A 25262-nucleotide genomic window follows, 5' to 3' on the forward strand; every position below is an offset into this window, starting at 1 on the left:
TTCTAGAATAAAGTTGAAATACTACGAGAATAAAGTCGAAATGTTTAGAGAATAAAGTCGAAATACTATGAGAATAAAGTCGAAATCATACCATGTGTCATACTCGCGGGGACAGTATGCTTGGAAATAATATTTCATGTCTTCCATTGCATTCGCTATTTGTAGTGCGGCAGCCACCCAATAGCAATAGCTTAAGCTTTGCGCTTTTAGTGCTTTTAATATAAAACAAAGTCTCAGCTTTCAAAATCAGTTTTATAGCAAAACACAAATTATGTGTCTTACAATAATGTGATTTTCAAGATCTTTAATGTGGCGTGACAGATCGCTGTATTTATGAAAATTCCACCACCTACTCCGCAAAAACATCTGTGGTGTCCAAACATTCATTCCTCACATTAAACAGCAATAAAACGTTCTAAAGGTTGAAGTGGACTCAAATTTCTTAACACACGTTATATTGTTGTCATTTCTGCTGTAAACGTTAAGTGACTATTCACTAACTGTTTTATTCATGTTATACTGTAAATGAGGACATAATATTTAACGTCTTCCATTCATTATTTGTAGCGCGCCAGCCAACCAGTAATCGCAACAATTTTGTGCTTTGTTGCTTTTACACACAGCTCATCTTTCAAATTCTGTCAGTTTTATAACGAAATCCAAATGATAAATGTGTTTTTGCTCTTTATTTCAAGTTTATAGCAAGATATAAAGTGAAGGAACATCATAAGGCATGAAAAAAAAACAGTTTAGCTTAATTTATAATGAAAATAATGTCTTGTTGTTCGTTATCGTAATCGGAAAGATGATTGACTCACATGCCGCTTGACAAACACAGTATTGCAATATAGCCTAGATATTGTTTGCATTTCGCTATAAAACTGACAGATTTGGAAAAACTGAGGTTTGGAATATCTCCCGGTGCTCCCTATCCGGGCCATTTGCATGCGCAAAAGGCTAGAATAGCCTATCTCAAAATATTATAACTATAATCTTTATTCTTGAAACATTTAGACTTTATTCTTAAAACATTTCAACTTTAATCTCGAAACATTTCAACTTTAATCTCGAAACATTTCGACTTTAATCTCGAAACACTTCGACATTATTCTCATAATTTCGACTTTATTCTCGTAGTGTTTCGACATTATTCTCGAAATATTACGACTTTAATCTCGTCATTTTAGATTTTTTTTTTTTTTTTAAAGTGACACAAAAACGCCGTCGTAAATATGCAATTAGCATAGTATAATATAAATATATTAAGTGTGTCTGAAAAAGCACAATTTAAATATATTGCTTTTTCACCTGGGCAAGTATTGCCAATACATCCATGCAAGCATGCAAACACTAAAACACACACATATTGATGAAATATACATGCAAGTACAAATGTATGCAAGCACACACTTGTAGTGGGAACTTATCATTGTCTTTTATTGTTTTTATAAAAATATTACTACTGATATATGAGCTAATGATATTTTTATACAGGACTCTAAAGCTAACCCTCACAGAAAACATTATATGTTTTTACATTTTCATTATTTAGCATGTTAATTAAGCCGTTTTCCTCACGGGAACAATTGGCAGCTCCTCAGGATGCATATGATTTCAGGTTTTACTATCATTCTGGGGACATTTGGTCCCTACAATATAAACAAAAGCTGACCCCCACACACACAAATAGTGCTGTCAATCCACAATACACACGGTAAGCACTCTAACGCTCCACTAAGTGTGTCAGAGGGTTGGGTTTCAATGGATTTGGGGGTTGAAGGTTTCTGTGTAACATTCTCCTCTTTAATCCAACTATAGTTTTAGCGTGTCAGGGGTCAGAATGAGTTTGTGCTTGAATACATGCATGCATGTGTGCAGATGTTGCAGCCAGGTCAGATGATGGTGTCTGATCCTGTCTGTCTGCACTGAAGAAACAGACAGCTGTAAGAGTGTAACAGAATGAGGTTTCTCTCTAATAACATTACGGAGAAAAGAGGAGGAGAGAGAAGAAACGATGGATTAAAGGAGAGATAGACGAGTGCATCTTGAGGAAATAGAATTATGTTAAGCAGAAATGAGTGGCAGTGTGGAGGCCTGTAGGAACAGAGCTGTAATGTGATCTTGGGGAAGAGGGTAACTTTAAACCCCTGTCCTGGAGGGAGCTAATAGAGTCAGACCATTAGACAGAACAGAATTAGTGTACTATAGAATGTGTCTGAAAGGATTAAGATGTACAATTCGCACCGTACAAATTCAGAGGAATAACTAGTCACTGAAATTTCCAAACTGTACGGGGTCTGTGGATCAATCGCTTGAGTTTGATTTGAAACACTTACCGGCGACTAAACAGGATAATGCAATATACAGTAGCTGACAGAACTGCATCCAGTACAGAGCATTGAACATTACATAACTGGAACTGTAGAAGCTGCTAGACTGCTGAGATGAACTCCAGGCTCATTTATGTTTGCATAAAAAATGGCAAAGGTTGACAAAAATCAACAGTTATGATCTGATTGGCAGCTACACAACTTCTAGGAGCAAAAGTGGACAGGTTTTTATCAGTACAGGAAAGTTGAGGTGCCAGGTTGCAACAAGAGCTTTCGAGGAACAACTGGTCAAAAGACTTCCCAGAGTTTACAAGGTCTGCTGCATCAAATCTTTGAAAAATATGCAAGAGGAAGTTATTATTAGCAATGTCAATGAGATGTCTGATTAGCTGGTATAATAATAATTATATAAAATGTAATAACAGATAAATTGCAAAATACACTCAAAGTTTAGCTTTATGATACTTTTAAAAAATGTTTTTGAAAGACGTCGCTTAACAAAGCTGCATTTTTTAATAAAAATACTGTAAAAACAGAAATATTGTGATTTATTATTGCAATATAAAATAACTTTTCTAATACCTTGATTTCTTAAATACCCAAGAAACTTTTCCTATTATTATCGATGTTATAAAGCTCCTTAATATCTTTGTTGAAATTATATTTTTCGTGATTCTTTGATACATATTGTAACACAGTTCGTAGATCGGGAAGAAGGAGGCGGGAACCGGCGAACATTTAAACACAGTTTTAATAAAATAAACAAACATAAAAGTAAAGCGGCAGCCCCTCACGGACGACTGCCGCACATAAAATACAAAATAAAAGTCCAGGCCTGGTCCTCTCTCGTCTTCCACTGTCGTCACTCCTCCTTTTATCCTTCCGGAGCTCCTCCGTGGGACTCGAGACCGGCGAGTGGTGCAGGTGTCGCTCATTATCATTAACTCCACCGGCCTCGCTCCGTTCCCACGGCTCTCGGCCCCGCCCCACTCGCCACACATATACATTTCAAAAGAACAGCATTTATTTGAAATAGAAATCTTTTAATTTTTAACTTTCATTATAATTGTATTTACTTTCACTTTTTTAATATTTACTAAATACATACGTTTATATTTAATGTGTTATTGCTGAATACAAGTATTAATTAAAAATTAAGTCTTTCTGACCTGAAACAGTGTAACTTTGCATAAATATGAAGTAATAATAATTATAAGACGAAGAATTATAAAAAAATATAATGATATATATATTAAATAACTGTTATTTTAAATTATTATATTTAAGTTATACTTGTGCAGTGGCATTTTTGTGATCTTGTTGTACATTAAAAAACTATTTCTAATTAAGTTACATGTTTCTAACTTGAGAATGAATGGCTGTTAAAAGTTGAGCAATTATCCAAACTCGCTTTGAATACTGTCACTGTGTGCCATTCTTTAAATGGTACCAATTATCTGTTAACTAAATATTAAAGAGGTGAGAACAGATTTTTAGCTGATAACAAAAAGTGTGAATAATGACAGAAACATGAGCTGATTATCGGTCCATCTGTAGTTCTAGGTTATACAGATGAGAAGTGTGAGTTTGAGCTAAACTAGATTCAGAGCTTCAGGAGCTGAAGCCGCTTTATCATTTTACCACCCCTCTTTATTCTCTCTCTGTCGTTCTCTTACATACACGCACTTTGTTTTATCTCCCCTTTAATTTATTTTTTATTCTCCGTGTGCCTGGCTTCATAAATCAGATGATGTATTTCCCAAGATGCACCACGCTGTACAAGCTTCTCTTATGAGGCATGTGTGTGAGTGTGTGTATGTCTTTATTAAGCAGCATTTGTGTATGTGGCGGCTCCTGTGAGACGGAGAACAAAAGGAGGCGAGTGTTTATTTCACTGTCGAGGTGTGAATCTGATATATCGACGCAGATCCTGAATACATGCTGAATAGACAGATTCAAAGCCATCATACCTGAATGCAGCCGTCTCAGCGTGAACTATAGTTAGATGATCATCGTCTGTGTGATTGTATAAAGTGAGCTGATAGAATTGACCCAGATTTTTAATGATGTGTGTGTGTGTGCACAGCAGGAGTTTGCGCTCACAGATCAACACTCCCTGCAGTCTTTGCTTTTAATAAAAGCCCACAAGTTCTTCATTGTAGTTTTACCATGACAAGTGTGTGTGTGTGTGTGTGTGTGTGTGTGAGTTTGCAATCTGTCTCCGCTCACAATCTCCCCTTTCTTCTTGTGTTTTTGTTTGCATCTGTGCATCACACACACACTTTCTACCTGCTTCTGTTTTTGTCAATCAATCAGTCATTGTTTCTATCTCTATCACATCCCCTGTCAGAACACTGCCTGCTTTTGTGAACAAGAAGTGCGCTTAATTGTGTTGAACGCGTACATGTGCTGAACTTCAAAAAAGTACATGAAAAAAAAACTCTACTTGCAGATACTATAAAATTAAAGGGTTTGTTCACCCAAAAATAAAAATGCTGTCATTAATTACTCACCCTCATGTAGTTCCAAACCCCTAAGACCTTCATTCATCTTCGGAACACAAATTAAGATATTTTTGATGAAATCCGAGAACACTCCATAGACAGCAACACAACTGACAAGTTGTTCAAGGCCCAGAAATGTAGTAACGACATCATTAAAATACTCCATGTGACATCAGTGATTCAACCTTAATTTTAGGAAGCTACGAAAATACTTTTTGTGTGCAAAGACTTTATTCAACAATTCTTCTCTTCCGTGTCAGTTTTTGACACACTTTCACAAGAGTACCAAGACACATGCATGTGCATTCTTCTGCTTGTAAACAAGGCGCAGCACATTCTTTGCACACAAAAAGTATTCTCGTAGCTTCATAACATTATTGTCGAACCACTGATGTCACATGGACTATTGTACTAATGTCTTCACGTTTCTGGGTCTGGAAACATTTCAGTTACATTGCTGTCTATAGAGGGTCAGAAAGCTCTCGGATTTCATCAAAATATAGCTATTAATTTGTTTTCCAAAGTTTTGGAACGACATGAGGGTGAGTAATTAATGACAGAATTTTCATTTTTGGGTGAACTATCCCTTAAAAGCCAATTAAGTGTACTTAAAGAGAGAATACATTTTTGACTATTTCTTAACACTTAAATATACTTTTAAGTGCCGTTTGTAATAATGACAAATGAAAAGTTTTCCTTTAAAGTACATTGTTTTAAAAATCTTTTGTCATGCTTTAAAGACGTACACATATTTTGATGTGTTGACTAACATACTAAAGCACATGTTAAGTACTTGATTATAATTTTAACTGTGGTGTGTAATTCAATATTACATTTACGGTTAAGATATTTTAAATGTACAAAATTGCAACTTAAAATGTGTAATCACAAATATATTTAAATTCATGACAAATGAAAAATCAAAAAATGAATATTAAAACAATACTGTTGGTGACAGGGATTTTTTTTTTCTCATTTGGTATATGTATATGTATATATATATATATATGCATATACAATTGTGAGATGTAAACACAGAACTCTGACATTTTTATATTGCGAGATAATTGCAAGAAAAAATTTCCAAATTGTGAGATTAAAAAGTCGCAATTACAATATAATAGAAATTATAGTACATTTTAGTTTCCCATAAATGCTCGTCAGTACATTTAATCATATTTCAAAGACTAAAGAAGTAATTACGACATCACATATATAGACACACTGCTTAATTGGGTCACAAAAGCACTCTTAAGTTCACCTAACGGCATTTATATTATTTAAACTATAATTCATTCTCATTCATTTGAAGTTAACATGCAATTAAGTGCCAGAAAACAAGATTTATTTCCATAATAAGCACTCTTTTTAAAAGTATGCTGAAGAGTGTTTCTTTTTCATGGGTGTCTCTGTCTCTCTGTCTGCAGGAGAATCCATACCTCTGCAGTGATGAATGTGACGCATCTAACCCTGACCTGGCTCACCCGCCGCAGCTGATGCAGGACCGCGAGCGCAGCGGCCTCATCACCTACTGGCAGACGGTCACGTGGCGGCGGTATCCCGAGCCTCTTCAGGCCAACATCACCCTGTCCTGGAACAAAACCCTCGAACTCACCGACGACATTCAGATCACCTTCGAATACGGCCGGCCCACCGTCATGGTGCTGGAGAAGTCGCTCAATTTCGGTCGCACGTGGCAGCCCTACCAGTACTACGCCGACGACTGCGTGGATGCGTTCAACATGGCGCCGAGACGAGCACGCGATCTGACCGCGGCCAACATCACGCGCGTCATCTGTACAGAGCAGTACTCACGCTGGGTCGGGTCCAAGAACGAGAAGGTGGTGCGCTTTGAGGTGCGTTCCCGCTTCGCCATTTTCGCCGGCCCAAGGCTGCTGAACATGGAAGGCCTGTACACGCGGATGGAGAGCATGAAGGGTTTACGAGATTTATTCACATTCACCAATCTCAGGCTCCGCCTCCTCAGGCCCGCTCTCGGAGGAACGTACGTCCAGAGAGACAACCTGCTGAAATACTTCTACGCCATTTCTAACGTGGAGGTGCTGGCCAGGTGAGAACACACAAACTACAGCAGTAAACTACCAACGTTAAAGGGTTAGTTGACCCAAAAATGAAAATTCTGTCATTAATTACTCACCCTCAAAGCTGAAAGACCTTCGTTCGTCTTCGGAACACAAATAAAGATATTTTTGATGAAATCTGAGAGCTCTGTGACCCTTCATAGACAGCAACACAACTGTAATGTTCCTAGGTCCAGAAATGTAGTAAGGACATCGGTAAAATAAACCATGCAAAGCTACACAAAGAAAACAAAAATAATGACTTTATTCAAAAACTCTCCTCCTTTGTTTTCTTTTGTTTGCACACAAAAAGTATTCTCGTAGCATCGTAAAATTACAGTTGAACACCTGATGTCACATGGACTATTTTACCAATGTCCTTGCTACGTTTCTGGACCTGGGAACATTGCAGTCGTGTTGCTGTCTATGGAGGGTCAGAGAGCTCTCAGATTTCGTCAAAAATATCTTAATTTGTGTTCCGAAGATGAACGAAGGTCTTACAGGTTTGGAACGACATGAGGGTGAGTAATTAATGACAGAATTTTCATTTTTGGGTCAACTGTCCCTTTACATATTAAAACACAGCAACACAGACTCAGCCAATGACGTGAGTTTGGGGCAGGACTATTTGTTTGACTGACCAATGCTAGATGGGTTGGAGGCTGAGGATTTTCTTTTTTCACTTTTAAATTAACGTTTTGTTTTTAAAGGTGCACTAAGCAATATTTGAAAAAAGCTTTTGACCAGTGTTGAACCGAGTCCCAAAACACATTTGTAGCCAATCAGCAGTAGAGGGTGTGTCTAGTAATGATAGAGAGAAGAGAGCGCTCAGTTTGAGTGCACAGGACTGATATTAGCAGATTGACTATAGATAGAGAGAACTGGAAGATAATAAAGAGGAGAATATCGGAGGAACAAAATATTAAAAAAAGAGGTTATGATGAGGCAAGAGGTAGGACCCGCCTAAACATCGGAGCAGCCTTCCAGCAGTGGAGAGAACTCAAGGAGCGGGAAGTGCTCGAATCGGACGCCAAGGTAGCGTTGTTTTTTTCTTGATAGGTGATTAACATTGATTTTGCTTTGTTTCACACAACTAATCTGTGATGGCTTTTGTTTGAATATGCTTGTGTGTCATCTTCGCTTGTTTCCGTGATCATTTTTATGGTAGGGTTGTGTAAGTTTGCGTGGGGTGGAGATATCAAAACAGGGCGAGGTCCTGTTGGGGTATGGGCGTGTTTGTTTTGGTGCTTTCAAATACCAACATTGTTTAGAAAAATTCGCTTAATGTACCTTTAATGCTTTTGCAGTTACAAATTTGAAAAAGTAATTTGAAAAAGTAAATATGTATGAATATTCTGAATATTGATATTCTGAATATTGAATAATGATATAATAATGATAATAATGATTTAAAATTTTAATTATTATTTTTAATTAATATTTAATTATTTGAAAATATTAAAATAAATGAATATATATATATATATATATATATATATATATATATATATATATATATATATATATATATATATATATACAGTCAAACCACAATTTATTCACCTTCAACATTTCTCACATTATCACAGTTTATTAACCAAAAATTCAGCTGTTAAATCTAAGGACACAATTAGATAATACACAATTTAGGTCAACCAATTACCAAGCAATGCTTAATTTTGTTCAGTCTGTGGTGTAAAAAGGTCACATTAGTAATTAAAGAAAAAAAACACTCAAGCAAAACATGGTCAGGTCAAAGTGTCTGAATAACTTTTGGTCCCAAATTTTTATCAATTTTACTGGTATGAACAATTTTTGGGTATAATGTCACAGTTCACTTTATTTTGCTCATTTACATAAATGAACTATAGTGTCCTGCAACCACTATTAAAACAATATCAAAAATTATATCTGGTGTCCGAATAATTGGTTTGACTGTATATATACACACACACAATATTAATATTTTCAAATAATAATAGTTATTTTATTGTATATTTTTAACATTTTTAAAAAAAATTTTTTTTAATGCAACCCACTATTCCCGTCACGTCCACACAGAAATGATTACTGTTTGTTCACTTACTCGGTATTAGATGATGACTAATCTACCCCATGCTATCATTGTGAGTTAAGCAACTCTACTGAGTCAGGCCAATTATTATCCATAAAGCATTTGGAGCAACTCATCTAATCAGATTGTGTTGTGTATTATTATAGAGGCAAACGGATGCTTGTAATCACAGGGCATGTTATCATAACCAATAACTATTAAAACTATCAGGAGGTGAACAAATGATCTGCAATAATGCTCGAGTCATTACTGGTACAGATATTGACTGTCGTAATGATATAAATGAGACACTGGGGTCTATCACAGGTCTGGGCTGTAATTGCAGTGACTGACAATTTGTTAACAATAACCCTGTCTTACATATCCAACCATAATGGCTACTGTGTTAAAGGAATAATTCACATTTATAATTAAATTCTGTCAATATTTACACACAATATGTGCTTCTATCCATACAGATTTTGCCAATTAAAGTTTTGGCCTGAAATAAAACAATATCTATAAATATATTATAAATAAATAAATGAATAAACTATAAAATAATATACTTTCTATCTCTCTCTCTCTCTCTCTCTCTCTCTCTCTCTCTATAAAATATGTAAATAAAAAAATATAAAAACATCTTACCATATCTTGTGACTAAAGTTAACTAAATTAACTAAAATTAAAACATAAAAAACATATTTCATTAAATAAAATAAAATAAAATTTACCTGAAATAAAATGTAAAGAAATAACAACAACAACCCTTACACTTTTTCAACATTTATCATTTTTGTTTAAGTACTAAAATAACTAAAAACTATAACTGAAATAAAATTTTATTTCTTAAAAAATAAAAACTTATAAAACTTAAAAAAAAACAATAAAAATGACAACACAACAAAATTAACAAAACTTTAACTAAAATGAATGAAAACAGAACATATCAAAATAAAAGCAAATGTAAATAAATAAATAGTATCTTAACTACACTAAAATAACAGCTTCAGGGAAAATACTACAAAACTGTAGAAATGCGTCTTCTACGTCTGACGTATGAGATATGAAACCACATCACAGACAGACAACAGTGATCATTAATGAATGTAGAAAGTGTGCGAGCTGAAGCTTCACACGAGAACATGAGTCAGATCACAGCGCACACAGAGCGATGCCTATGGGCCGCCCAGATCAAATCTCAAATCTTCTCCTGTTTTCCTGCACTGATGTTGGGCTAAAATCTGAGGAGTGGATTTAATTATGCTAAAATGTGGAAATCAAAACTGAGAGTACTGGCTCTAACGGGACATCCTGTTGTACTTTAAAGCATTAGGGGCACAAATCTCATGTCAATCACATAGTAATGCACTTTATATGCTTGATAAAATACCATATACCATAAATTTAATGTAGCATGACAAATAGCTCGTTTTAAACACATTGTTAAGTCTAAAATCCCCTTTTAAATGCAGATTATGGCCTGTCCAGCCATAGTCATAATTTACATATTTAATTGATTGTATAAATATATAATAATATAGAAAATATATGTTCATAAATAACTACAAACAGAAAACACAAGTTATTGTATTGAAAATAAATATTATTAATGATGAAAAATTATAGCATTATAAATTATTAAAATATTAATATAAATAACATTAAATAATAATTGTTGTTATTATTAGCATTATTGTTAACCCTGTTGTCAAGTTATTATTATAATAAATAAATAAATAAAGTTAAGAATTTCCTGTCAGTAATGTTTCTTTTAAAAAAATATATTTAAAAAAATTCAAAATTAAAATATAACTAAAGTTTTAAGTAATTTAGGCCAAAATTTGTACCCTGTTCATGAAATGTGCCAACTACAATCTTATTAAATTACATATTTATATTAGCCAAAATGTTTATTACGTGAACATGAAAGCACCTGTCTGTGGTGTTAGATCACACTCAGATCTATATTACAGCCTCAGTATATATGATGAGCACATGAATACTGAGAATGCATGTTTATTGTAAGATTTATGGATTGTCATTTCCGCTCTCAGGGAGGATTTAGACATCTGTATTAAGATACACTTCACTGCACTTGACTTTCACTCATGCTATCAAGTGTGACACACACACACACACACACACACACACTCACTCATCTTTTTCAGTGACGTACAGTACCTGTTTCTTTATGGATGGCTGCTGAGGTTGCAAACCGCTGTGATGAATCTGACATATGTTTAGTTGCATTTAAAGACACACACACACACACACTTTACACTTTTTGTATGAAGTACAATCCTGACATGTGCGATTCTACATGACAGTGACTGATGACGTGTGTGTCTCATTGGTGAGATGTTTCCTGTAGTATTTATTCATAAATAGAGCCGTTTAAACACACCGATGCGCGTACCCACACACACACACACACACCCTTGGTAACACAATCTGATGATCAATAAGTTATTCTTAGGCTGAGACTGGGTAAGATATGGCTGAAGGCTCGATCGATCACAACAAGTCTGTGTGTGTGTGTTGTGTTTTCTTAAAGGTGCCATAGAATGCATTGATACAATGTGTTAAATTGTTCTCTGATATCTACACAGAGGCAAAAATTCTCCAGAAACGGTTTTACATGTCCATTTACAACCCTAGGATTTCTCCCTAGAATGAAATGGTCTGTTATTGGCTTATATGGAAGGGTCATGAACAGTGTTGGGCAGTAACTAGTTACTAGTAATTAGTTACTGTAATTATATTACTTTTGCAGTAACTAGTAGTGTAACTAATTACTAATAAGATTTCAGTAATAATATTACAGTTACCATCCATAAAACAGCTTAGTTACTTTTGATGCTTCAACACCGCTGATTTAAAATCTAACAATCAAATAATTATAACAATCAAATAATTATATTTTCATAATTTTCATGACTCGCACATGCATGTGATGTCCCCATTGCAGCAGGCAAGCTTGGAATATGGAAAAGCAGATAGAAATATTGCATTATCAATTATTAAAATATTAATATAAATAACATTAAATAATAATTGTTGTTATTATTAGCATTATTGTTAACCCTGTTGTCAAGTTATTATTATAATAAATAAATAAATAAAGTTAAGAATTTCCTGTCAGTAATGTTTCTTTTAAAAAATATATTTAAAAAATTCAAAATTAAAATATAACTAAAGTTTTAAGTAATTTAGGCCAAAATTTGTACCCTGTTCATGAAATGTGCCAACTACAATCTTATTAAATTACATATTTATATTAGCCAAAATGTTTATTACGTGAACATGAAAGCACCTGTCTGTGGTGTTAGATCACACTCAGATCTATATTACAGCCTCAGTATATATGATGAGCACATGAATACTGAGAATGCATGTTTATTGTAAGATTTATGGATTGTCATTTCCGCTCTCAGGGAGGATTTAGACATCTGTATTAAGATACACTTCACTGCACTTGACTTTCACTCATGCTATCAAGTGTGACACACACACACACACACTCACTCATCTTTTTCAGTGACGTACAGTACCTGTTTCTTTATGGATGGCTGCTGAGGTTGCAAACCGCTGTGATGAATCTGACATATGTTTAGTTGCATTTAAAGACACACACACACACACACTTTACACTTTTTGTATGAAGTACAATCCTGACATGTGCGATTCTACATGACAGTGACTGATGACGTGTGTGTCTCATTGGTGAGATGTTTCCTGTAGTATTTATTCATAAATAGAGCCGTTTAAACACACCGATGCGCGTACCCACACACACACACACACACCCTTGGTAACACAATCTGATGATCAATAAGTTATTCTTAGGCTGAGACTGGGTAAGATATGGCTGAAGGCTCTCGATCGATCACAACAAGTCTGTGTGTGTGTGTTGTGTTTTCTTAAAGGTGCCATAGAATGCATTGATACAATGTGTTAAATTGTTCTCTGATATCTACACAGAGGCAAAAATTCTCCAGAAACGGTTTTACATGTCCATTTACAACCCTAGGATTTCTCCCTAGAATGAAATGGTCTGTTATTGGCTTATATGGAAGGGTCATGAACAGTGTTGGGCAGTAACTAGTTACTAGTAATTAGTTACTGTAATTATATTACTTTTTGCAGTAACTAGTAGTGTAACTAATTACTAATAAGATTTCAGTAATAATATTACAGTTACCATCCATAAAACAGCTTAGTTACTTTTGATGCTTCAACACCGCTGATTTAAAATCTAACAATCAAATAATTATAACAATCAAATAATTATATTTTCATAATTTTCATGACTCGCACATGCATGTGATGTCCCCATTGCAGCAGGCAAGCTTGGAATATGGAAAAGCAGATAGAAATATTGCATTATCAGCATGTGGTACATTATATTAATATAATATAATTTCAAATATTTTTGGAAAATTAAACAGTTTTCTTACAAACTCATGTGATTTCATAAAATACATAACGAAATTTAATCGTATATGGGTAACGGAAAAATTACTTAAAGCTACACATGACAATTAATGCCAATGAATGCCACTATCAATCACTATTGAGTGTTTTTAATAACTTCTGTCTGCGATCTAATGTGGATTTTGGTCAAATGATGAGGCAGAAATATGTTGTTAGTAACATTCTAGAAGAATTTTATCTGGAAGATACACAGTTATAACTTCTGTGGGGCGTGAAGAAAAAGTAATGTAACTAGTAGTGTAACTAATTACTGTTGCCAGAAAGTAATAAGTAAAGTAACAATATTACTTTTGAAAGGAGTAACTAGTAATGAGTAATATATTACATTCTTTGAGTAACTAGCCCAACACTGGTCATGAATAATAAAATTGAGCTCTGCTCTGATTGGCTGTTTCACAGTGCGGCTCATTTCAGTAGCTCACACAGCAGGAAGGAAACACAGGGAAAATATATATTTCAATACTTTCTCGCACAGTTATATCGTTGGGTAATTATACTGTAAATAATATGCGGGCATCAGGGAGCCGCTATTAATATGCTGGGCACTGAAACTGCTTTGGAATGCACAATCACTCTTTACTTTCACTTTCGCTTTCAAGATTCGCGATCGCACGAACTCTGTTTATACTATGGAGCGGCAGTACTTACCACACATTTGACAAGATCAGATGCTTGTCAGTGGTACTCAGGATCTGTAAATCATTCGCCATCATCCTCAGTCATCTCTCCTTACTCTGTTTATGTGGTAAGTGAAATCTTATGTACTGTAATGTAACAGGCTACCGCTAGCAAGGAGCTAACCGTGTCCCTTTAGTAGCTCACGTTATTTTATTAGTACGCGTTATTTGTTTTCTGTGCCTTTCTGAATACAGACAGCCTGGAGCATAACATTTATTTCCGTGATCTGCCATTTTCGCTGTTGTCCTTGCTTGTTTCTTCACAATACCTGCAGAACTTCTGATGGTTCGGCTGGCGGCTAGCATAGAACATGGGCGGCTATATGCAAATGTTGGGGGCATAACTATTAGTGATCCCAACTGTTACATCACAGTCGGTGTCATGTTCTGATTCGCCTATTTTTCAGTGGTCTTTTGCATTCATGAGATTTACATAAGAAGGAGGAAACAATGGTGTTTGAGGCTCACGGTATGTCATTTCCATGTACAGAACTCTTATTATTCAACTATGCCAAGGTAAATACAGTTTTTCCATTCTATGGCACCTTTAAGCAGACTGTAGTGTAAGTGTGTGTTTTGTGTGAGCGAGTGCATGTTATAGGAGCCAGAACAGTTTTTACCTCAAGGTTTTCCATTTTGGTCTTGTGCTGATTAAAGGAATAATTTACACAAAAATGATAATTCTGTCATTTACTCAACCTTATGTATAATACAAAAAGCGAATGTTTAAAAAACCAACAACTAAATAATCTAATAAACTAATACATTAAAGTGAATAGACATGTACCAAAAATAATAAAAGTGACAAAAAATGTGCGAAAAATTCTAAAACTAAAGTGATCAAAATATATAAAAATGAAATCTAATAAAAAATAACGCCAAATACAACAACAGTATCAGCGATACTAAAATTACAGTTCATGACCTATAAAATCACCAATTTCTGTACCTCACTATACCTGCAGATGTTTATACGCAAAAGCTAAATGTACAGTCAGCTGGTTATCATCAGAAATTTAACAAGATCAGGTATCTTGTATCACCCTGAAGGGATTTCTTCTGTACTAATGAGCAGCTGACTGTACTTTATTCTGCTTGTTACACGGCTGCTTACCAAACAAATAGATAAATGCACATGAAATATTGATTTGAGTTGTAATTATTATTTTATGCAAGACCAAAAAGCATGTGGAACGATATGAGACAAAACTACCACATCTACTGTATGCAGGAAATCAGTTCAATTATACAGTCTAGTGTCATTATACATAAATATTTAACAGCAGAATGCTGCGACTGACCAATCAAAATACAGTATTTCAGAATGTCATGTAATAAAAATCATAATTTAGTGGTACACAGCTGTATTTCACACTGATCAGCACAAAAGTGAGAAGCTTTTAATCTGTTTGTTCTGAGAAAATGTGAAATATCTGTAATGAAGAGGAGACCAGAGGATTTAGATGAAGCTGCAATGACCTTCAAGAGTTTCTGAGGTGATTTAGACAGAATAAAAGAGAGCAAACATTATCTTAAAGGAGACATATCCTACACTTTTCCCTGAAATATTGTCTTACACAGCATCTTTGTCCCCTGATGTCCACTTACTGTATGTCACTCAAAGTTTCTCACACCAGAAACATAATTAAATTCATCATGACTGTTCCCCTCCGACCCTTAGAATTAAACAGGCTGTTTTTGCTACTGTAGCTTTAAGACGTTTATATGTAAACGACTGACTAACTTCTGTGTATAGGTGTAGTTTACATGGCAGGTCAATAAATTCAGAATGTAAAGGTCAGATATTAATATGTTAATGTAGGCAGACATTTTGCAATAATAGGCGGTCATACTGTCATAATCATGAACATTTCAGCAACTCATCTGGATGGATAATAGATTAGTAGTTTTGTCACCTAGTCTGTCAAAATTTTATTTAAAAAAAAAAGGATCAGAAATATCATATAATAGTGATGTTATTAGCGAAATAACGAAAATAACGTTTATGTAATAATGCATTAATCAAATCTGTTTAATAATCAACACTGAAATAAAAACTGAGTCATATATAAAGATTTAATTGCACAAAAGGCAGGATTTTATATCAGCTTTTTAAATTATATATTGATTTGTTGCTGAAATATAAACATTTAAACGGCTGCTGTAATAAAAACTTGTTTTCATGACAGATTTATTTAGACAAATTATATAATGAATAAATTAATCAAATTTGTTTAAAAAGCAACACTGAAATAAAATAAAAATTTATCAAATATAAAAGTGTAAATGCATGTACCTCAGATTTTTATGTCAGCGTTTTAATTATATTTGTTTATATTCATTTTAATTATATTAATTATATTTGTTGTTGAAATATAAATATTTAAATTAAATACTTTTTCGTGACAGATTCATTCAAACAAATAATGAAGACAACAGGTAAAGTAAAAATGTAACAAATATGTAATTTAGTGGATATACATGGCAAAAAATATATATATAGCTAACTAACAATATTATAGTCATTGAATGTCAATATGTAATGAATAACGCTATGTTTAAAAATATAATAAATATATGATATAGTGCATGTATCTAGAAAAAAAAGTGTTTTCAGCTAACTAACAATATTATAGTAATTGAATGTAATGGATAATGTAATACAAGCAGTTTTATTGACGTCTTTCTGTGGTTGAAATGCATTATCGGAGAAGCGCATCTATTTTGGTAAAAAAAAAAAAAATTCAATCAAATCTGAAAATTCATTTTTATAGATGAATAGTTTTGACTTTTCGGTGCATCGCTAAAAATAATGTAAAGTTTATAACAGGAATCGAATAAAACTAAAAGTTCAAGATCAAGCTGAATTATTCAACTGCTGTAGCTCTTTTTACGTTAATTAATATTGTTTTGTCAAGAGCACCTAAATATATCAAGAGCCAACAGCTGATGTTGAGTAACATATATATATACATATGTGTAAGAGCGACTGTGACAGCTACAGGTCACCAATGAATAATCTGCACTCTCAAAGCTCTGGAGGGCTGACTGGTGTCAGTACATGAGAGATCACACACACACTCACACACATGCCACACCAGCTACAGGCGTAACGCGGTGTGACTTTGTGAAAAGCCAGGATGTCTGTCTCTTTGAGTTATAACTATAGCTGGGTGCCGTCCTCCCCCCGAAGGACGTAAGAACAGAGAGTGTGTGGAGATTGTGTTAACTGTGTGCGGTCGACCCCTGGAGAGACTGCATTAAAGAATTCTCACAGGAAGTGCGGCGGCTAAAAGAGCGAGACCGCAGCAGATTCCACCAGACAGGGATTGATGGAGTTGTGAAGGAACTCAGAAATCAGAACTTTACAAAGACTGCAGCAAACAAACTGTCAGATGCATTACAGCATGTCCAGGTCACACTTTAGCCCAAAATCACAATGAAATATATTTTGCATTAAAAAATGAAGCGTATTTTTAATAACATTACAATTGACCTATCGGTAAGCCCCTCCCCTCGAACGCAGACTAGCCAATGGCAGTCGAGTATCAGTTGTATAGGGAGCGGAACTCGGACATCTTTAGGTTTCAGCGCCATAGAGAAACATTGGGAGATCCGAAGCTCGCATCGGTTTTATGGGGTTTGTGCTTCAAAAATGGAAAAACGATGTGTCTGGGGTAGAGGATGGGCAATATAATTTATTTTATTACATTTCCTGAATCCAAACAAAACAGAGCAAAATGTCCCTAAGTATTCACCCCCAATACAAATGAAGACAAAAATGTTCATTTTCTGGTTGTCATACACTCATTAAGTTACAATTTTCATCTGCTCAAGCAGAACGTTAATGTTATTGTGCTTCAGCAAGGTATCTCTGGCTAAAACTAGCTAACGTTAAAGTTAGTGAGTCCATGCTAACGTACAAACCAAAATAGCGGACTGTTCTCGCATCTTGTAAAGTGTAGGTCAAAAACACATAAACGAAGGTCTACATTTCAGTGCCTCTCCATATTAAACTGGTTAAATGTACATTAATTTAATCGTAGCCTGTGATACATGAACAGTGTTGATCCTCGATCGTGATGACCGACTGTAATATGAGACTTCTCCCGCTTGCATTGTGATCTGTAAACCCTCACTTCGAGTTACCCACTGTATTTATTTTTAAATATTTTATAAATCCCTCCATGGATTAATTGTTATTTGGTGGCCTTCTGTGTCCAAAATTGTGCAAAAACATTGTGGGACAAGGTTTTCACTGCAGCTGTCATTGAAAGACAGTGAGCAACTCCGTTTGTTTGTCTGAGGGAGCAACAGTAACCAAGGGGGGGCGGGGCTTACCGATAGGTCAATTACAACATTATTTTCATGATAATTAAACATTTCCCCCAAAACTCATCTGTTACTACTGTAAGTCAGTCATACATACTGTATGTTATGTTAACAGCATCATTCAGTGCAGGTCAAGTCAGTAAAAATGTCTGCTTCAGGTAATGAAACAGCAAAGTAAGCTCCCCTGAGCTGCGACTCCCCTGGGTCTCCTGATTTTATTGCACGTCTCCTAACCTTCTTAACATTTAGCAATCTGGAAGATTTTTTTTGTTGATTGTGTTTATTTAATTGTGCCGCATTTGCAATGCAAAAATGACATAAGCACATTTCAGATTTATCGAATTATACTGAATATAAAGCAGGTACAATTTTGCATGTGCATATATCATGCATACCAGGGTTATTAACAACAAAGTTACTTGAAAGAAAAAAAAAAAAACTGAAATAAAATATATATAATAATATTTAATTGCAGATAGTTGGCAAGGAAACATTTCTCATTTTCTTTTAATTTGATGTAGTGTATTAAAATATCAAAAACTAAAACTTAAATAAAAATTAATTAAAAAAATATATAGACAATAAAAAACAAAAAATAAATAAATTACAATTTTTTTTAAACTAAAATAAAAATGTAATCTACTAAAATAGCACAAACTAAAACTGAAATGAAAATGAATAAAAATATATAGACAAAAAAAATACTAAAAAGAAAAAAATCTAATTACTAAAAATGAAATCAAAATGGAAAATACAGAAATAAAAACTTTACTAATTCAAACTATTAATAAAATCAGCTAAAACTAAATAATTACCAAAAATAGATCAAACTAAACAAAAAAAAAGTAAAAAGAAAAAGGTATACAAACAAAAATTTAAGTTGCAAAAATGCAAAAGTTTTTAACTAAAATTAAAAAAAATAAAAATAAAAATAAAATATATATATATATAGAAACAAAATCAAATTAATAATAAAAGTAGGTAAAACTAAATATTAATAAAATAATTAATAAAAACAGAACTAGAACTAAAACTGAAATAAAAATAAAAGTGAAATAAAAAAAACAATTCAGACAAAATAATAATGATAAATATAATAATAATAATAATACTATATATATATATAAACCTAATTCAAACTATTATTAAAAACTATAATAGTGTCTGAATGATACTAAAGTAACACTGATGCATACGCTGAAGTCCTGCACCATCACTGGACTACACTAGTTAATGTCTGATAACTTCAGAGAGACTTCCTCACGTCTTCAAAGGAGAAATAAAGTGTGAGTGAGAGGGAAAGACGATGCAGGAGAGAGGCATCAGTGCAGACGGAGTGATTTATGCTCCCACATCGACGGCTGATTTGATAATCAGTGTATTCTGCCTCCGCCGCCTCCCAACTCACTGTCAGCACTTTTCTCAAATCTTTTCCTCATCCATCGCTTCTCCTCCCTGTGTCTTTTTTAATGCAGTTATTTTCCTGAGGAGAACTCCTTCAATTTTTAAATGAACAAACAAAGTAAAACAAACAAACAAGTTTCGAGTCCCATGTCTCTCATTTTCCATCTCAATATCTCCGTATGCCTCCTTCTCTTTAGCAATCCCCGTATTTACTCTCTTTATTTCTCAAGAGAACCACTTAGAGAGAGAGAGCGAGAGAGAGCGAGAGAGGGAAGGTGTGAGGATGTCCTTGGAAAGAGTCTGTTTTCACAGATGCTGAAACATTGGCATACTCAGAGCTTTCACACTCTTCAGCAGCATATTTCTGAAGTGCTGCACTACACACACTGTTACTATAAACACTCACTCTATATATCACAAACATGTGCAAAATTCACAATATTATAATTGGCTCAAATTCAGTTTACGAGTGTGAATTTGAACTGACCCCACACGTGAAGCCGAAATGGAATTTGAACTAAACCAATCAAAATCACCATGGTAATGCATCCTGGATGCATTAAATATAATGATAAATAAACAAATAAACGTAATATAAAAGCATACAATATATACACTAAATACAAATTGCTATTGATAATATTTCAAACTTATATCTATCCATCTATCCTTCGTGTTATCCATTCATCCATCCATCCACCCATCCGTTTTATGCATGCTTTTACCCAACATTTCACCCATCCATCCATCCATCCATCCGCCTATCCTTCGTTCTGTGCATCCTTTTATCCATCGTTTCATCCATCCATCCACATCCTCCATTCTACGCATTGTTTATCCATCGCTTCATCCATCCATCCATCCATTCATCTATCATTCTGTGCTTCCTTTTATCTATCCATCATTGTTCTGTTCATCCATGGTTTCATTTTTCCATTCATTCATCCATCCATCCATCCACCTTCGTTCTTTGCATCCTCTTATCCATCGTTTCATCCATCCATTGATTCAATTGAACAAAAATAAATAAAAATGCAAAATATAAAAATAAAAACTTATTCAAACTACTAATAAAAATAGCTAAAACTAAAATACTAAAAATTTATTTTAAAAATGTTTTATTCATTTAATCTATTATTCTATGCATCTTTTTTATCCATTGTTTTACCCATTCATGCATCCATCCATGAAGCCTTTTTCATTCAAAGTTTGTTTAGACAAACCCGCTTTTCTATGATAACAATTAGTTACATAAATTTCACCGAATTTCAATGCATTTTTAATTCTATTTCCTTACATTCAAATTTATATTGCAATTCCACATCATGTTTACAGAATTAAATTCTCAGTTCAGTTTTGAACAGTGTACACCTCTGTTGTCTACAGTACCTGCTACTATATGATCTACTTTATAAAGAATTACTATACACTGTAGATACAGTGAGGAAAATAAGTATTTGAACACCCTGCTATTTTGCAAGTTCTCCCACTTAGAAATCATGGAGGGGTCTGAAATTGTCATCGTAGGTGCATGTCCACTGTGAGAGACATAATCGAGAAAAAAAAATCCAGAAATCACAATGTATGATTTTTTAACTATTTATTTGTATGATAGAGCTGCAAATAAGTATTTGAACACCTGTCTATCAGCTAGAATTCTGACCCTCAAAGACCTGTTAGTCTGCCTTTAAAATGTCCACCTCCACTCCATTTATTATCCTAAATTAGATGCACCTGTTTGAGGTCGTTAGCTGCATAAAGACACCTGTCCACCCCATACAATCAGTAAGAATCCAACTACTAACATGGCCAAGACCAAAGAGCTGTCCAAAGACACTAGAGACAAAATTGTACACCTCCACAAGGCTGGAAAGGGCTACGGGAAATTGCCAAGCAGCTTGGTGAAAAAGGTCCACTGTTGGAGCAATCATTAGAAAATGGAAGAAGCTAAACATGACTGTCAATCTCCCTCGGACTGGGGCTCCATGCAAGATCTCACCTCGTGGGGTCTCAATGATCCTAAGAAAGGTGAGAAATCAGCCCAGAACTACACGGGAGGAGCTGGTCAATGACCTGAAAAGAGCTGGGACCACCGCTTCCAAGGTTACTGTTGGTAATACACTAAGACGTCATGGTTTGAAATCATGCATGGCACGGAAGGTTCCCCTGCTTAAACCAGCACATGTCCAGGCCCGACTTAAGTTTGCCAATGACCATTTGGATGATCCAGAGGAGTCATGGGAGAAAGTCATGTGGTCAGATGAGACCAAAATAGAACTTTTGGTCATAATTCCACTAAACGTGTTTGGAGGAAGAAGAATGATGAGTACCATCCCAAGAACACCATCCCTACTGTGAAGCATGGGGTGGTAGCATCATGCTTTGGGGTGTTTTTCTGCACATGGGACAGGGCGACTGCACTGTATTAAGGAGAGGATGACCGGGGCCATGTATTGCGAGATTTTGGGAACAACCTCCTTCCCTCAGTTAGAGCATTGAAGATGGGTCGAGGCTGGGTCTTCCAACATGACAATGACCAAGCACACAGCCAGGATAACCAAGGAGTGGCTCTGTAAGAAGCATATCAAGGTTCTGGCGTGGCCTAGCCAGTCTCCAGACCTAAACCCAATAGAGAATCTTTGAGGGAGCTCAAACTCCGTGTTGCTCAGCGACAGGCCAGAAACCTGACTGATCTAGAGAAGATCTGTGTGGAGGAGGCCAAAATCCCTCCTGCAGTGTGTGCAAACCTGGTGAAAAACTACAGGAAACGTTTGACCTCTGTAATTGCAAACAAAGGCTACTGTACCAAATATTAACATTGATTTTCTCAGGTGTTCAAATACTTATTTGCAGCTGTATCATACAAATAAATAGTTAAAAATCATACATTGTGATTTCTGGATTTTTTTTAGATTATGTCTCTCACAGTGGACATGCACCTACGATGACAATTTCAGACCCCTCCATGATTTCTAAGTGGGAGAACTTGCAAAATAGCAGGGTGTTCAAATACTTATTTTCCTCACTGTATATACAACAGTATATTATATACATTATTCTATATTTACACACTAGAGTGAAAGAACAATCTCATGCAGGAAGACAAAACAATAAATGTTAGCAAAACAGAAGCGGATGATGAAGAGAAAATGGATGTTAGATGTAGGTGCTGAAGATTGAATTATTAGGCATCATCTCGTTCTGAATTTAAGTTCTTACGCAGTAATGTTTAAGTGTGTGTTTGTTTCCTCCTTCCTAAATGTATGAGTTATTTTTTTAATGCAACGACCAAGAAAGAGACGTAGTGAGGAAGAGTCCAGAATTTAATAATCTTTTATTGCATGTGTACGCACTATAAAAAAAAAAAAGCCGTAAACAGTGTTTATGTGTGAAAGAAAATGAGAGAACTATTAAACTGTGCTAAGATCTTCATCTTCATCATATCTATCTATCTATCTATCTGTGTTAACACTTTTTCAGTGCATTATTCTATTTCAACCAAGAAATATATGCAGTCATTAAATATTTGATTGGTCACTTGTGCATCACATTAGACGTGATGTTTTTGTTCTATAGAAACCATGTTCATTCCACAAATAAAGATAGTGTCATCGTTTACTCACCGTCATGTCGTTCTGAACTGTACAACTGGTATAACTTTGTTCTTCCTTGAAACTCTGAAGATGAAGGTAGAATGTCCAAGCTGCTCTTTTCCATTCAATGAAAGTGGATGGTGAGCTTTATAAAGGACTAAAAAGCAACATAAAAATAGTCTTTATTAAGAGTGTGCTATATATATTATGTGATGAACATAAATTTAACAGAAATGTAGAAAATTAAGCCTAATAGTTAACAAATCTTATATGTGACCCTGGATGACAAAACCAGTCTTAAGTGTCAATTTTTCGAAATTGAGTTTTATACATAATCTGAAAGCTGAATAAATAAGCTTTCCATTGATGTATGGTTTGTTAGGATCGGACAATATATGGGCAAGATACAACTATTTGAAAATCTGGAATCTGAGGGTGCAAAAAAATCTAAATATTGAGAAAATCGCCTTTAAAGTTCATGCTAATTATATTACTAATCAAAAATTTGGTTTTGATATGTTTACGGTAAGAAATTTACTAAATATCTTACTTAATATCCTAATGATTTTTGGCGTAAAAGAAAAAGCAATAATTTTGACCCATACAATGTATTTTTTGGCTATTGCTACAAATATACCCCAGCGACTTAAGACTGGTTTTGTGGTCCAGGGTCACATATGTGCTTGTGTTCCATTTTTAAAATGATAACATTGACAACAAGTGACATTGGTTCTCACGTGTCATGTGACCAGTTACTATGCAAAATGTGACTTTGAATGAGATTTAAGAGCTGCTGTAGATGTTCAATGAATAATGGCTTCAATTTCGGCCTGTTCCTCAGAACAAGGTGCTGTATGACTTTGGAAAGACTTTGAATATTGCGCACAAGTTGTGTGCATGACTTTTGCAGTGATTTATTTGTATGGAAAACACAAAATTCACTTTCCTGGTATGGAAAATAAAAGCTCAGACATTCAATCCAACATTGCTACACTGAAGAAAGAAAATAGTGACATTTGTGACTAAAATTATCAGATTTTCATTGAAACGAACACTTCTAAAACACCGGACGGCCACAGATACAGAAGAAAACTTCACTAACTAAACCTGCTGCATTTCTCCCCTTCACCTCCCTTCGCTCTCAGTCTTTGCATCTCGAAGAAGCTTTGAGAAGACATTCTTTGTGTGTGTTCAAGGCTGTGCTTTCTCTGTTTGTAATCTATTTTCACTACACGCACTTAAAAACCTAGTTTCTTCACTGAACCTAGCTTGGATCTCTGGCGTACACAAACTCACACACGAGTTCACGTTTTCTGCTGCAGTCTATGTAAATTATTCACTTTCTGCTGTGCAGTGAGACGCCCCACTGAAACCACACGCTGCGACATGCAGAACACACACAGAAAAATACTACCTGCTATAGTATTCACAAAAACACACACATGCAGCAAATATAGCATTACATGTTACACGTAAACGATAAAAAAAGCAGAACATTTTTAACCTTTAACACACACACATACAGTTGTGTTGTGTTGAAGTTCATCTCTAAAAGCTCTGTCTGAACTCCTCTGGGGTCTGAGTATGACCAGTGACCCTGTGACCTTATGCTTTTACCGTACTGCATTATGGGTATTGACTGGGTCTTAAGTGGGAGTGAGTTTGTTGTAAGTCTCACACGCATACATACACAATGTAGTCAAGTGGAAACTCTCATAAACTAGTCTGCTATGCTATGGTCTACTCATACTTGTAGTCATAGCAGTAGTTAAATTACTGACAAAGTAGCTT

The 25262-nt window shown here is 34.8% G+C and overlaps 1 protein-coding gene across 3 annotated transcripts in view; it reads left to right on the forward strand.

Moving 5' to 3' along the window:
* The window catches only part of ntng2b (netrin g2b), a 76635-nt gene that overhangs the window by 22707 nt on the left and 28666 nt on the right, over window positions 1-25262 (forward strand). For all 3 annotated transcript variants that reach the window (XM_058759229.1, XM_058759228.1, XM_058759230.1), the window contains one exon: window positions 6262-6905. In XM_058759229.1, the coding sequence (XP_058615212.1) occupies window positions 6262-6905 (644 nt within the window). The remainder of the gene's footprint in view (window positions 1-6261; window positions 6906-25262) is intronic.

The sequence above is a fragment of the Onychostoma macrolepis genome, chromosome 21 (assembly GCF_012432095.1).
Source record: "Onychostoma macrolepis isolate SWU-2019 chromosome 21, ASM1243209v1, whole genome shotgun sequence".
Taxonomy (NCBI): Eukaryota; Metazoa; Chordata; class Actinopteri; order Cypriniformes; family Cyprinidae; genus Onychostoma; species Onychostoma macrolepis.